General features: G+C 50.9%; 1 protein-coding gene across 1 annotated transcript in view; it reads right to left on the minus strand.

The window, feature by feature from the left end:
• Positions 1 to 15,086, minus strand: part of LOC119973221 (dynein heavy chain 3, axonemal-like) — a 714,697-nt gene that overhangs the window by 303,829 nt on the left and 395,782 nt on the right. The window contains exon 39 of the mRNA XM_038810887.1: positions 9,972 to 10,162. Coding sequence (XP_038666815.1) covers positions 9,972 to 10,162 — 191 coding nt within the window. The remainder of the gene's footprint in view (positions 1 to 9,971; positions 10,163 to 15,086) is intronic.

A 15,086-nucleotide genomic window follows, 5' to 3' on the forward strand; every position in this document is an offset into this window, starting at 1 on the left:
AGAGGGTGCAGAGGAGGTTTACCAGGGTGGTGTCTGGTCTGGAAGGTGTTAGCTATGTGGAGAGGCTGAATAGACTCCGATTGTTTTCATTAGAACGATGGAGGTTGAGGGGTGACCTGATAAAGGTCTACAAGATTATGAGGGGCATGGATAGAGTGGATGGGCAGGCACTCTTTCCCAGGGTGGAGCGGTCAGTCACGAGGGGCACAGGCTAAAGGTATGTGGGGCAAAGTTTAGAGGAGATGTGTGAGGCAGGTTTTCTACACAGAGAGTAGTGGGTGCCTGGAAATATTTTAATATATTAACATTTAACACGTTGTCAGGGGAGGTTTTGGAAGCTACATTAACGGTGTTCAAAAGGAATCTCGACAAATACATGGATAGGATGGGTATAGAGAGATATTGCACAAGGAAGTGCTGAGGGTTTTGGCCAAGTGTGGTATCATGACCGATACAGGCTTGGAGGGCCAAAGGGCCTGTTCCTGTGCTGTATTGTTCTTTGTTCTATGTCCCGCAGAACCTCATCAAAGTCGGCCTGCTACTGGGTGACGTCTGGGCAGCACAAGTGGATAGCACTGTGGCTTGACAGCGCCAGGGTCCCAGATTCGATTCCCGGCATGGGTGACTGTCTGTGCGGAGTCTGCACGTTCTCCCCGTGCCTGCGTGGATTTCCCCGGGTGGTCCGGTTTCCTCCCACAGTCCAAAGACGTGATCGTTAGGTGGATTGGCCATGATAAATTGCTCCTAGTGACCAAAATGGTTAGGAGGGGTTATTGGGTTACGGGGATAGGGTGGAAGTGGGGGGCTTAAGTGGGTCGGTGCAGACTCGATGGGCTGAATGGCCTTCTTCTGCACTGTGTGGTCTATGTGCCTATCCCCAGCGAGGCAGACATACTGCTGAAACCCTCAGCCATGGCCGTCACTGATATGCGACACCTTGGACACCTTCACTGATGGTGCTGACATCATGCACCAGGCTCTCCATTTCCTGTGCCCGTAGCCTCTGGGACCATTTCAATAGGCTATGGATGTGCTGGAATGATGCTGACATCTCCCTCTGAATGTCCTGGCCGCTCCCTATTGTCTCCATCACCTCCAGTTCCAGAGGCTCAGCAATAAACTGGGATCCAGCTGGGTCCAGGGATAGAGCAGCCCTCCGACTGCTGTCTCGCCTCCACCAGATGTACGTCAGCAGCAGTGTGGTGCTCACCAGATTGTTCTCCAGACGCTTGTCCACTAACATTTCCAATTGAGGTATGTATATCTGCGCTGGTGGAGGGTGGGGACGACTATAACAGTTGCATCCTCGGAGGTCTCCTCCTCGGTGTCAAGACAAAATCAGGATGGGCCGCTGCTGGACCTGGAAGAATGGACATGTGGCCAGCGGGATGGATGGGTCAGTCAATAAGGCAATCGCTACTCACGTTTGACAGGTCTTAGAATAGAATAGAACGATACAGCGCAGTACAGGCCCTTCGGCCCTCGATGTTGCACCGACATGGAAAAAAAACTAAAGGCCATCTAACCTACACTATGCCCTTATCATCCATATGCTTATCCAATAAACTTTTAAATGCCCTCAATGTTGGCGAATTCACTACTGTTGCAGGTAGGGCATTCCACGGCCTCACCACTCTTTGCGTAAAAAACCCACCTCTGACCTCTGTCCTATATCTATTACCCCTCAATTTAAGGCTATGTCCCCTCGTGCTAGCCACCCCCATCCGCGGGAGACGGCTCTCGCTGTCCACCCTATCTAACCCTCTGATCATTTTGTATGCCTCTATTAAGTCACCTCTTAACCTTCTTCTCTCTAACGAAAACAACCTCAAGTCCATCAGCCTTTCCTCATAAGATTTTCCCTCCATACCAGGCAACATCCTGGTAAATCTCCTCTGCACCCGTTCCAAAGCTTCCACGTCCTTCCTATAATGAGGCGACCAGAACTGTACGCAATACTCCAAATGCGGCCGTACTAGAGTTTTGTACAACTGCAACATGACCTCATGGCTCCGGAACTCAATCCCTGATACCAATAAAGGCCAACACACCATAGGCCTTCTTCACAACCCTATCAACCTGGGTGGCAACTTTCAGGGATCTATGTACATGGACACCGAGATCCCTCTGCTCATCCACACTACCAAGAATTTTACCATTAGCCAAATATTCCTTATTCCTGTTATTCTTTCCAAAGTGAATCACCTCACACTTCTCCACATTAAACTCCATTTGCCACCTCACAGCCCAGCTCTGCAGCTTATCTATGTCCCTCTGTAACCTGCAACATCCTTCCGCACTGTCTACAACTCCACCGACTTTAGTGTCGTCTGCAAATTTACTCACCCATCCTTCTGCGCCCTCCTCTAGGTCATTTATAAAAATGACAAACAGCAACGGCCCCAGAACAGATCCTTGTGGTACGCCACTCGTAACTGAACTCCATTCTGAACATTTCCCATCAACTACCACTCTCTGTCTTCTTTCAACTAGCCAATTTCTGATCCACATCTCTAAATCACCCTCAATCCCCAGCCTCCGTATTTTCTGCAATAGCTGACCGTGGGGAACCTTATCAAACGCTTTACTGAAATCCATATACACCACATCAACTGCTCTACCCTCGTCTACCTGTTCAGTCACCTTCTCAAAGAACTCGATAAGGTTTGTGAGGCATGACCTACCCTTCACAAAACCATGCTGACTATCCCTAATCATATTATTCCTATCTAGATGATTATAAATCGTATCTTTTATAATCCTCTCCAAGACCTTACCCACCACAGACGTTAGGCTCACCGGCCTATAGTTACCGGGGTTATCTCTACTCCCCTTCTTGAACAAAGGGACCACATTTGCTATCCTCCAGTCCTCTGGCACTATTCCTGTAGCCAATGATGACCTAAAAATCAAAGCCAAAGGCTCAGCAATCTCTTCCCTGGCTTCCCAGAGAATCCTAGGATAAATCCCATCCGGCCCCGGGGACTTATCTATTTTCACCTTGTCCAGAATTGCCAACACTTCTTCCCTACGCACCTCAATGCCATCTATTCTAATAGCCTGGGTCTCAGCATTCTCCTCCACAATATTATCTTTTTCTTGAGTGAATACTGACGAAAAGTATTCATTTAGTATCTCGCTTATCTCCTCAGCCTCCACACACAACTTCCCACCACTGTCCTTGACTGGCCCTACTCTTACCCTAGTCATTCTTTTATTCCTGACATACCTATAGAAAGCTTTTGGGTTTTCCTTGATCCTACCTGCCAAAGACTTCTCATGTCCCCTCCTTGCTCGTCTCAGCTCTCTCTTTAGATCCTTCCTCGCTTCCTTGTAACTATCAAGCGCCCCAACTGAAACTTCATGCCTCATCTTCACATAGGCCTCCTTCTTCCTCTTAACAAGAGATTCCACTTCTTTGGTAAACCACGGTTCCCTCGCTCGACCCCTTCCTCCCTGCCTGACTGGTACGTACTTATCAAGAACACGCAATAGCTGTTCCTTGAACAAGCTCCACATATCCAGTGTGCCCAACCCTTGCAGCCTACTTCTCCAAGCAACACATCCTAAGTCATGTCTAATGGCATCATAATTGCCCTTCCCCCAGCTATAACTCTTGCCCTGCGGGGTATACTTATCCCTTTCCATCACTAACGTACAGGTCACCGAATTGTGGTCACTGTTTCCAAAGTGCTCACCTACCTCCAGATCTAACACCTAGCCTGGTTCATTACCCAAAACCAAATCCAATGTGGCCTTGCCTCTTGTTGGCCTGTCAACATATTATGTCAGGAAACCCTCCTGCACACATTGTACAAAGAACGACCCATCTAATGTACTCGAACTATATCTTTTCCAGTCAATATTTGGAAAGTTAAAGTCTCCCATAACAACTACCCTGTTACTTTCGCTCTTTTCCAGAATCATCTTCGCCATCCTTTCCTCTACATCCCTAGAACTATTAGGTGGCCTATAGAAAACTCCCAACAGGATGACCTCTCCTTTCCTGTTTCTAACCTCAGCCCATACTACCTCAGAAGAAGAGTCCCCATCTAGCATCCTTTCCGCCACCGTAATACTGTCCTTGACTAGCAGCGCCACACCTCCCCCTCTTTTGCCCCCTTCTCTGAGCTTACTAAAACACCTAAACCCCGGAACCTGCAACAACCATTCCTGTCCCTGCTCTATCCATGTCTCTGAAATGGCCACAACGTCGAAGTCCCAGGTACCCACCCATGCTGCCAGTTCCCCTACCTTATTTCGTATACTCCTGGCATTGAAGTAGACACACTTCAAACCACCTACCTGAACACTGGCACCCTCCTGCGAAGTCAAATCTGTGCTCCTGACCTCTATACTCTCAATCTCCCGTACCCCAAAACTACAATCCAGGTTCCCATGCCCCTGCTGAATTAGTTTAAACCCCCCCAAAGAGCACTAACAAATCTCCCCCCCAGGATATTGGTGCCCCTCAGGTTCAGATGTAGACCATCTTCAGGGTGGAGCCCGGTGGCTCCTGACCTCTGCGGCATCCGGCAGCCTCCGCGTTGGTGACTGCTCTGTTCTCGGCCACACCAGTCACCTCCAGGTCCCGCTCCTTAAAGGAGCTGAGGATTCTCAAGTCCGGCCCTCTTCCGCCATTCTGGGCCCTATCCCGCCAAATATAGGGGAGCTTTTCCTGAGGAGACACAGAATGGGCTCGTCAGCCACACGCGAGGTTCACAGTTGTGGGGTGGACGGCGGGGAGTGGGGTGAAGGGAGGGCTCGGGTGGAGGGAGGATGACGGGGAGGGGAGGTGGAGTGAGGATTGAAGGGAGGGGTGGAGGGAGGATTGAAGGAGAGGGTGGAGGGAGGATTGAAAGGAGGGGGTGGAGGATGGATTGAAGGGAGACGGTGGGGGGAAGATTGAAGGGAGGGGGCTGGGGGGAGGATTGAAGGGAGAGAGGTGGAGGGAGGATTGAAGGGTAGGGGGTGGAGGGAGGATTGAAGGGGAGGGGGTGGAGGGAGGATTGAAGGGGAGGGGGGTTAGAGGGAGGATTGAAGGGGGGTTGGAGGGAGGATTTAAGAGGAGGGGGGTTGGAGGGAGTGGGTGGAGGGAGGATTGAAGGGGAGGGGGTGGAGGGAAGGTTGAAGGGGTGAGTGGAGGGTGTGCTAAAAGGGGAGGGAGATATCATAGAATTTACAGTGCAGAAGGAGGCCATTCGGTCCATCGAGTCTTGGAAAGAGCACCCTACCCAAGGTCAACACCTCCACCTTATCCCCATAACCCAGTAACCCCACCCAACACTAAGGGCAATTTTGGACACTAAGGGCAATTTATCATGGCCAATCCACCTAACCTGCACATCTTTGGACAGTGGGAGGAAACCGGAGCACCCGGAGGAAACCCACGCACACACGGGGAGGATGTGCAGACTCGACACAGACAGCGACCCAAGCCGGAATTGAATCTGGGACCTTGGAGGTTGAGGGTCGCCTGGGGTGGATGCTCCCTTGGGGGCTTGGGGGTTGAGACGTTGATGTCTACTCACTCTGGCTGCCCGATTTAGGTCGTTGACCTTCTTCCGACACTTGAGGTTAGTCCTCCTGGTCACACTGCCCGAGCTGACAGCTGTCGCCACCTCGTCCCAGGCAGCACTGGATGCTTGTGGCTCACCCTCCGGGAGTCTCGGGGCAACAAGAAATCCTGGCCTCCACTGCATTCAGGAGCCTCCCCAGGTCAGCATCCCCGAATCTTGGGGCGGATGGTCAAAGGGTGCAGGTGTCAGCCCACATTGCAGAAGGAAGTGACAGAGGCATCATAATGGTTTTACAAACAGGTGTTTAATGTGTTGTACAAACCCCACTCCCGATGATGCCGACCCCCAACCTCCCCTCCCCGGTGCCCTCAATGATCCTCTACTTGCTTTGCCCTCCTTGCTCTACCACTATGTCTTGGTCTCTCCCCAGGATGCATATCTGAGGTGGAGGCAGCCAGCTACCAACCTCGTCCTGTGGCCTTCTATGCCCATGGCAGGCATCCTCTGGGCCAGACAACGCGGCTCACTTGTTGATGGCACAGCTGTGCCGCCACTGTCGCCATTCCATGGGACGGGTCCGGCTTAGCAACCGGCACCCACTCCTGATTGGTCCCCATAGGGCCCCGACTGCCCCTGCATCATCTTGCTCTGCCAGCCCTGGCGGTTTCCCGTGGTCGGCACCATTGTGTAGACGCCCTCACCGATGCTCCTCAGTGACTGGGCTATGCTCTGCAGTGCCTCAGCCATACCCACCTGTGACTGGGACAAGCTCCGCAGCGCCTCAGCCTTTCCCATCGGAGAGCGGGACATGTCCCGCAGAACCTCATCAAGTTTGGCCTGGTACTGGGTGACATCCCCAGCGAGTCAAACATTCCACCGAGCCTCTCTGCCATGGCCGTCACCGACTGCGTGACGCCTTGGACACCTTCACTCATGGTGCCGACGTTGTGCACTAGACTCTCCTCTGCGGTTGGCACCCTAGCGATGTTGGTCTTGGTGTCACACATTGCCATCTCCTGCTTCCCTAGCCTTTGGGACTCCCCCAAGGGGCTATGGATCTGCTGAAGTGATGATGACATCTCCCTCTGAACATCCAGGTTAGCCCCTATCATCTCCATCAGTTCCAGGTACCTCTGTACCACAGGCTCAGCATCAGGTTGACCAACACTGCTCGGGTGCCAACCGCAGTGGAGAGCTAGGTCGTGGGATCCAGCAGCCCCCTGACTGCTGTCTTTCCAGGGGGTTCCTAGCTCCACTGGATGTACATCATCAGCAGTGCGGGGCTCACCAGATTATGCCCCAGAAGCCTGTCCACTAACATGCCCCATTGTGCTGTGTGTATCGGCGCTCGTGGGAGGTGGGGATGACAGCAATGCTGCGGTTGCATCCTCACAGCTCTCCTCTGAGGTGTTCTCCTTGGAGTCAGGAGAAGGGGATGTCCAGGATAGGCCGGCGCCGTTTGCTGTTGGACCTGTGGGAGAACGGACATGTGGTCAGTAGAAGCGATGGGACAGTCAGTACGGCAATAACAACTCACATTTGACAGGTCCTCCGGGTGGAGCCTGGTGGTTCCTCACCTCTGCAGCATCCGCCAGTCTTCGCGTGGCTGACCGATCTATCCTCGGCCACACCGGTCACTAGGGCACGGTCCTAGAAGGTGATGAGAATTCTTCTGTATGCCGCCCCTCTGCCAGTCTGGGCCCTTTCCTGACATTTATGGGAGAGCTTTTCCTGAGGAGACACAGAGGAGGCATCGTTAGTCACATGCATGGTTCACAGTTGTGGGAGAGGGTGTGTGAAGGAGGGGTTGGGTGGGTTTAGGGTGGGGGGGGTGGAGGGAGGGCTGTGGGTCACGTGGGGAGTGGATGCTCCCGTCTGGGGGAGGTGGGGAGCGTTGGTGTCTACTCACCCATGCTGCCTGGTGTAGGTCGTTGTCCGACCTACACTGAAGGCCAGTCCTCCTGATCAGACTCCCTGAGCTGACAGCTGCCGCCACCTCATTCCCTGCACTCGCTGCCTTGTGGCTCACTCTTCAGGATCCTCGAGAGTACAGGACATCCGGACATCCCTCCTGGCCTCCACTGCATCTCGGAGCCTCTCCAGGTCTGTATCTCTGAATCTTGGGACCGGCCTCTGAGCATCATTATTGCGAGCTGGCTGAGCAAGTGCAGCTTAAGTGCTGTTTGACCTTGTTAGCGGGGCTGGTGAGCACGGTCCCAGTGAGTGAGCTGGTGAGCCTTCATTTGTGACGAGAAGCGTGAGGTTTTATTAAGTGGACCAATTAACATTAAGTAGCGTTGCCGGCCTCGCTGGGCCGAGCGCCAGGAAGCTTGCGACAATTCACGCTCGCTACCACACTTCAAAATGTTTCCGGACAATTGCGCCCCTTGTCATTTTTTGGGTGAATTGCGACCATTGAATCAAATGACGAAAAGCTTTTGTCAAAATTGTTTTTTGAAGAATATTTTCAAGGAGGAAAGCAAGGTGGAGGGGGGTGAGGATAGGGAAAGAGGGGTGGGAGAAGTGAAAGAGTGGAGGAGTGGGATGGTGGAGGAAGGGAATGCCAGAGCTTTGGTCAAAGCAGCTAAAGATTTGGCCACCAATAATGGAGTGATTTATAATTGGGGATGCACAAGAGGCTAAAATGAGATGAAAGCGAACTAGATTTCACAGGTTTGAGGAAATGGAGGATATTACAGAGATAGGGCGGGCCAAGGACATGGAATGATTTGGAAACAGCATGGGAATTTTAAAATGAAGGCATTACTTAACCTGGTGTCGGTAAACAGAGGGGTGAAAGGGGCCTTGGTAAAGGTATGGGCAGCAGAGTTTTAGATAACTTCTGTGATGTGTCAGAGAATATAGCCCTGCTGGTGGACTATCGCGTGATCTACAGTGATGTCAGCAGAGTGTTATCTCGGGCTTCAGTTCACCATCTTAGTTTGCATGAGCAACATCTCTTAATAAACCACTCATCATGTTTGTAAGAAATTGAAGTGTGTGGAGCCTCTGTATCTTTTCTTGTTGCAGCACACATCGAGAATGTCACAAAAAAGAAAACTGGTAATGAGGGTCGAGGCATATAAACAAAATTGCTGAGGCAAAAATCGTCGACAAGCAAAGTGAAGATGGTGTGGAGAGTGGAGGAAAGATCCTCGGGACAGAATTCACATAAAGAGTCCACACAGGGATAGAGACAGATTAGGTGAGTGGGCAAAAACTTGTCAGATGGAATATAATGCAGGGAAATGTCATGTTATGCACTTCGGTCGGAAAAAATAAAGGAGCTGAATATTATTTAAATGCAGAAAACTGTGGCAATTATGGATTTGGAGGTCCTCGTGCATAAATCACTAATAGCTAGTGAGTTATCACTAATCACTAATACCAAGTTCATAAATAGCAAATCACTAATAGCAAGTTCAGCAGGTAACTGGGAAAACAAGTGGAATGTTGACCTTTATTTAAGAGGGAATGGTGTATAAAAATAGGGAAGTCTTGCTAAAACTATACAAGGCACTAGTTTGTCCACACCTGAAATACTGTGAACGGCTTTGGCCCTTTATCTAAGGAAAGATTATCATAGAATTTACAGTGCAGAAGGAGGCCATTCGGCCCATCGAGTATGCACCGGCTCTTGGAAAGAGCACCCTACCCAAGATCAACACCTCCACCCAAACCCCATAACCCAGTAACCCCACCCAACACTAAGGGCAATTTTGGTCACTAAGGGCAATTTATCATGGCCAGTTTTTATGCATGGGTTTCTTCTGGGTGCTCCGGTTTCCTCTCACAGTCCAAAGATGTGCAGGTTAGGTGGATTTGCCATGCTAAATTGCCCCTTAGTATCCAAAGGTTGGTTGGGGTTAGATGGATGGGGCGGGGAGTGGGCCTAGGTAGGGTACTCTTTTAGGGGGTCTGTGCAGACTCGATGGGCCGTATGGCCTCCTTCTGCACTGTCGGGATTCTATGGTTCTATATCAGATCAACCATGGTCTCATCAAATAGCGAAGCAGAAAGGGCCACTTCTGCTGCTATGTCTTATGGCGTGGCCAACCATACCCAGTGTCACATTTGGTAAGACGAGCAGATTTCCTCCCCGAAAGGAATTTGTCAGCCAGTGGGGTTTTCACAGAAATCCCTGGCTTTGTGGTCACTTTTACAAATACCAGCTATTTACAGATTTGAAACCTCAATCCCAGCATGTGAACTCTCATTCTCTCACTAGATCAGTAAATAACCACGATACTGTGGCATGATTGATGTGTGCTTCATATAGGAGGGTCCCCTCTGGTAATCATTTTCAATTTTGGAAGTAAAGGACAGGATTTAAGATTTGAGAGGTAACTGCACCCACAGCACATACGGATCAAATTACAGACTGAAACTGGCCAAGCCACTGGAGATTATTGAGATTGGGTCGTGCTTGCTAATAGATATCACAGTACTAACCTTGATCTGATGGTCAGCAAACAGGAAGACCGTTGGAGTGCCATTCTGACCAGCTCCTCGTAACACCTTCTTCAGATCATCCTTCCACTCGGTCAGTGTGTATGTTTTCTGAATACTGACCTGGAAGATCTCGGTGCCAGCCATGAATGCTGTGAGTCTTGTCACTGACTGCCTCCCGCTCCCTCCAATCCCTGCAATATAATACAAACAACTATCATCTCTGTGAAGAATACATCCTGTTTCTGTTAATTCAGGAAAGAGAAAGAATAGGCCATTCGTCCCCTTGAGCTGTTCTGCAATTTAACTCTGTGGCCGATCATGTATCTGAACACCATCTTCCCACACTTTTCCCATATCTCTTAATGTCATTGATATCTAGAAACCTATTGATCTCTGCTTTTAATATGCTTAATGACTGAACTTCCATATCCCTCTGGGTCCCTAGGGGCTGTTTAGCACACTAGGCTAAATCGCTGGCTTTGAAAGCAGACCAGCAGGCCGGCAGCACGGTTCGATTCCCGTGTCAGCCTTCCCGAACAGGTGCCGGAATGTGGCGACTAGGGGCTTTTCACAGTAACTTCATTGAAGCCTACTCGTGACAATAAGCGATTTTCATTTCATTTCGGTTGGCAATTCCAAAGATTCACAAGCCTCTGAGTTCCTCCTCAAGTCAGTCCTAAATAGTCTTTGCTTTTTCTGGGACTGTGTCCCCTCGTTTTAGACACCCCTGTGGTAGTCACCACTTTTGTATATATCACATACATAAGATGTAATACGGTAGGGCTCCTGTACTACAGGTACGGGGGTAGATCCCTGCCTGATTGTTCTGCCCAGTAGGTGGAGTATAAATGTGTGTGCTCACTGAGCTGCAGCCATTTCAGCAGCAGCTGCATGAGGCTACACATCTCTGCTTAATAAAGCCTTGATTACTCTCTATTCTCGTCTCGTCGTAATTGATAGTGCATCAATTTATTAAGCAGAGATTTTACAACGATGGACCTCCACATCAAGCCAGATCACCTGCAGCTGCACCCTCAAGCAGACAACGCCAAGTCGGCCTTCACCCATTGGCTAGCTTGCTTTGAAGCCTACGTCGGATCTGCGACAGAACCACCCACAGAGGCACAGAAACTCCTGATCCTGTATACACGGCTGAGCTCCGATATCTTTCCCCTCATCCGGGATGCGCCCACCTACGCTGAGGCCATGGCACTTCTGAAAGAAAACTACACCCAGCAGACCAACAAACTCTACGCCAGGCACCTCCTGTCCACGCGGCATCAACGCCTTGGTGAGTCCTTGGAAGATTTCTAGCGTGTCCTGCACGCCCTGGCGAGGGACTGCGATTGCCAGGCCATTTCGGCCATTGAACATTACGAACTCCTAATCAGGGACGCTTTCGTTACGGGCGTACATCTTCCAGCTCCTATTAGAAGGGGCTACCCTCGACCTCGCTGCGACAAAGATACTCGCAACCTCACTAACAGTCACCTCCTGTAATGTACAAGCGTACGCCACCGACCGTATGGCGCCCTCTCCTGGACATCCGTAGGCCCCACCAGCGACTGCCCCATCGTGGACCTCACCAGCGACCGCTCCCAGCCAATCCCAAGACTGCGCTGTGCGGCAGCCCGCCAACCCCAGGGGACCCAAGTGCTACTTCTGTGGACAGACAAAGTACTCCCAGCAGCGTTGCCCGGCGCGGAGTGCACTCCGCAAGGCCTGCGGGAAAAAGGGACATTTCGCTGCGGTGTGCCAGGCCTGCTCGATCGCCGCTGTAACCAGGCCCATTGTTCCTGCACCCACCCACGTGCGACCCGTGGGTGCCGTCATTTGCGTCCCCGCAACCCACATGCGGCCCGTGGGCGCCGCCATCTTCCTCGCCCCAGAACACGTGCGGCCCGTGGGCACCACCATCTTCCTTGCCTCAGGACACGTGCGGCCCGTGGGCGCCGCCATCTTCCCCCCCCCCCCAATCAGGCCTTGTGCGGCCTGTGGGCGCCGCCATCTTTAACGCCGCCCGCCACGTGCGCCCCGTGGACTCCGCCATCTTCCCCGCCTCAGGACCCCTGCTCGTCGGGCACCTCATCGGGCCGCTCATCGCCCGCAACCGACTCGGACCAGCCAGAGGCCTTCCAACACCAGCTACAGCTCGCCTCCATCCCAATCGACCAGTCCAGGCCGCACAACCTCGCAAACGCGTCGGCGACGGTAAAGGTTGATGGACACAAGACATCCCTTCTGGACTCCAGGAGCACTGAGAGCTTCATCCACCCAAATACGGTAAGGCGCTGCTCCCTTGAGGTACACCCCATTACACAACGAATCTCCCTGGCCTCCAGATCCCACTCCGTGGCGATCCGGGGGTACTGCACCGCCACCCTCACCATCCAGGGTGTAGAATTCAGCGACTTCCGGCTCTACGTCCTCCCCAACCTCTGCGCTGCCTTGCTACTCAGCATGGACTTCCAGTGCAACCTCCAAAGTCTAACCCTTAAATTTGGCGGGCCCCTACCACCCCTTGGGAGGAGCTGAAAGGGAGCGGTAAGATTCCCTACTTTTAAAAAAACTTAACTTGCAGTTTTGCAGTGAGTGGGAGGAGCCGAATTGCGCTCTGGGAAGGTGAGTGAATTGATATATTTGGGCAGCGGCTAAACCCGAGACACTACACGTGTAGTGTCTCCCACCCGCCCTCCTCCTCTAACCAAAAAAAAAGACTGTATTGAAAAGGAGCAGTGGACATCAGGTTCTCGGCAGGAGCGAGGGGTCTTTGCGAAGGTAGGTTTACCTCTTTAAAACTTTAAAAACTTACCTGGAAGAGCGACATCACAGCAAAGCAGAGATCTGATTGGCTGGTAAGGAAAGTGCTCCAATTAGCAACAGCTGGGAGAAATTTAACTCTTCGTGTGTTGGTAAGTATTGTGATTGGTAAGTAAAATCTTTGTTCCTTTCACTTATTAATGATTTGATAGTATAGTTTGTAGTCAGTAAAGGGTAAAAATGGCAGGAGATCCCAGACCCGTGTTATGCTCCTCGTGCCCAATGTGGGAGCTCAGGGACGCGGACGATGCCCCTGACTCCTTCATGTGCGGGAGGTGTGTCCAGCTGCAGCGCCTGTTAGACCGCATGACGGCTCTGGAGCTGCGGGTGGACTCACTTTGGAGCATCCGCGATGCTGAGGAGGTCGTGGATAGCACGTTCAGTGAGTTGGTCACACCGCAGATTAGGATTGATGAGGGAGACAGGGAATGGGTGACCAAAGGGCAGAGAAAGAGCTGGAAGGCAGTGCAGGTGTCCCCTGTGGTCATCTCCCTCCAAAACAGGTATACCGTTTTGGATACTGTTGGTGGAGATGACTCACCAGGGGAAGGCAGTAGTAGCCAGGCTCATGGCACCGTGGCTGGCTCTGCTGCACAGAAGGGCGGGAAAAAGACTGGCAGGGCTATAGTCATAGGGGATTCAATTGTAAGGGGAGTAGACAGGTGTTTCTGTGGTCGAAAACGAGACTCCCGAATGGTATGTTGCCTCCCAGGTGCTCGGGTCAGGGATGTCTCCGATCGGCTGCAGGACATACTAAAGGGTGAGGGTGAACAGCCAGTTGTCGTGGTGCATATAGGCACCAACAATATAGGTTAAAAAAAGGATGAGGTCCTACAATCAGAATTTAGGGAGTTAGGAGATAAGTTTAAAAAGTAGCACCTCAAAGGTAGTAATCTCAGGATTGCTACCAGTGCCACGGGACAATCAGAGTAGAAATTCAAGAATAGTCAGAATGAATACGTGGCTTGGAGGGAGGGGTTCAGACTTTTGGGACATTGGAACCGATTCTGGGGGCGGTGGGACCATTACAAACCGGATGGTCTACACCTGGGCAGGACTGAAACCAATGTCCTAGGGGGTGCTTTTGCTAACACTGTTGGGGAGGTTTTAAACTAATGTGGCAGGGGGATGGGAACCAGATTAGGAAGTTACAGGTCAATAAAGAAGCAGCAACTAAAGCCGGTAAGGTACGAGATAATAAACTCCATGTGACTAAGGGGCAGAGTTGACAGGGAAGAGATGATGAACGCAAAGGGAAAGGTGGTCTGTTGTGCATTTGTTTTAATGTAAGAAGTGTAGCAGGTAAGGCAGATGAACTTAGGGCTTGGATCAGTACCTGGGAATATGATGTTATTGGTATTGCCGAGACTTGGTTGAGGGAAGGGCAGGACTGGCAACTGAATATCCCAGGGTATAGATGCTTCAGGAGGGATAGAGAGGGAGGTAGAAGGGGTGGAGGAGTTGCATTACTCGTCAGAGATGATATCACAGCTGTGATTAAGGAGGGCACGATAGAGGATTCGAGCACTGAGGCAATATGGGTGGAGCTAAGAAATAGGAAGGGTGCAGTAACATTGTTGGGACTTTACTACAGGCCTCCCAAAAGCGAGCATGAAGTAGAGATACAAATATGCAGACAGATTATAGAAAAATGTAGGAGCAATAGGGTGGTTGTGATGGGAGATTTTAACTTCCCCAACATTGAATGGGATTCGTGTAGTGTTGGAGGCGTAGATGGAGCAGAGTTTGTAAGGAGCATCTAGGAGAGTTTTTTAGAGGAATATGTAAATATTCCAACTTGGGAAGGGGCCATACTGGACCTGGTATTGGGGAATGATCCCGGCCAGGTGGTTGATGTTTCAGTCGGTGATCACTTTGGGAATAGCGATCACAATTCCGTAAGTTTTAGAATACTCATGGACAAAGACAAGAGTGGTCCGAAAGGAAGAGTGCTAAATTGGGGAAAGGCAGAGTATAAAAAAATTCGGCAGGAGCTAGGGAATGTGGATTGGGAGCAGCTGCTTAAGGGTAAATCCACATTTGAAATGTGGGAGTCTTTTAAGGAAAGGTTGATTAGCGTGCAGGACAGACATGTTCCTGTGAAAATGAAAGATAGAAATGGCAAGATTAGGGAACCATGGATGACGGGTGAAATTGTGAACTAGCTAAGATGAAAAAGGAAGCATATGTAAGATCGAGGCGACTCAAAACTGATGAAGCTTTGGAGGAATATCGGGAAAGTAGGACGAATCTTAAACGCGCAATAAAAAGGGCTAAAAGGGGTCATGAAATATC

Source organism: Scyliorhinus canicula, chromosome 11, assembly GCF_902713615.1.
Source record: "Scyliorhinus canicula chromosome 11, sScyCan1.1, whole genome shotgun sequence".
Taxonomy (NCBI): domain Eukaryota; kingdom Metazoa; phylum Chordata; class Chondrichthyes; order Carcharhiniformes; family Scyliorhinidae; genus Scyliorhinus; species Scyliorhinus canicula.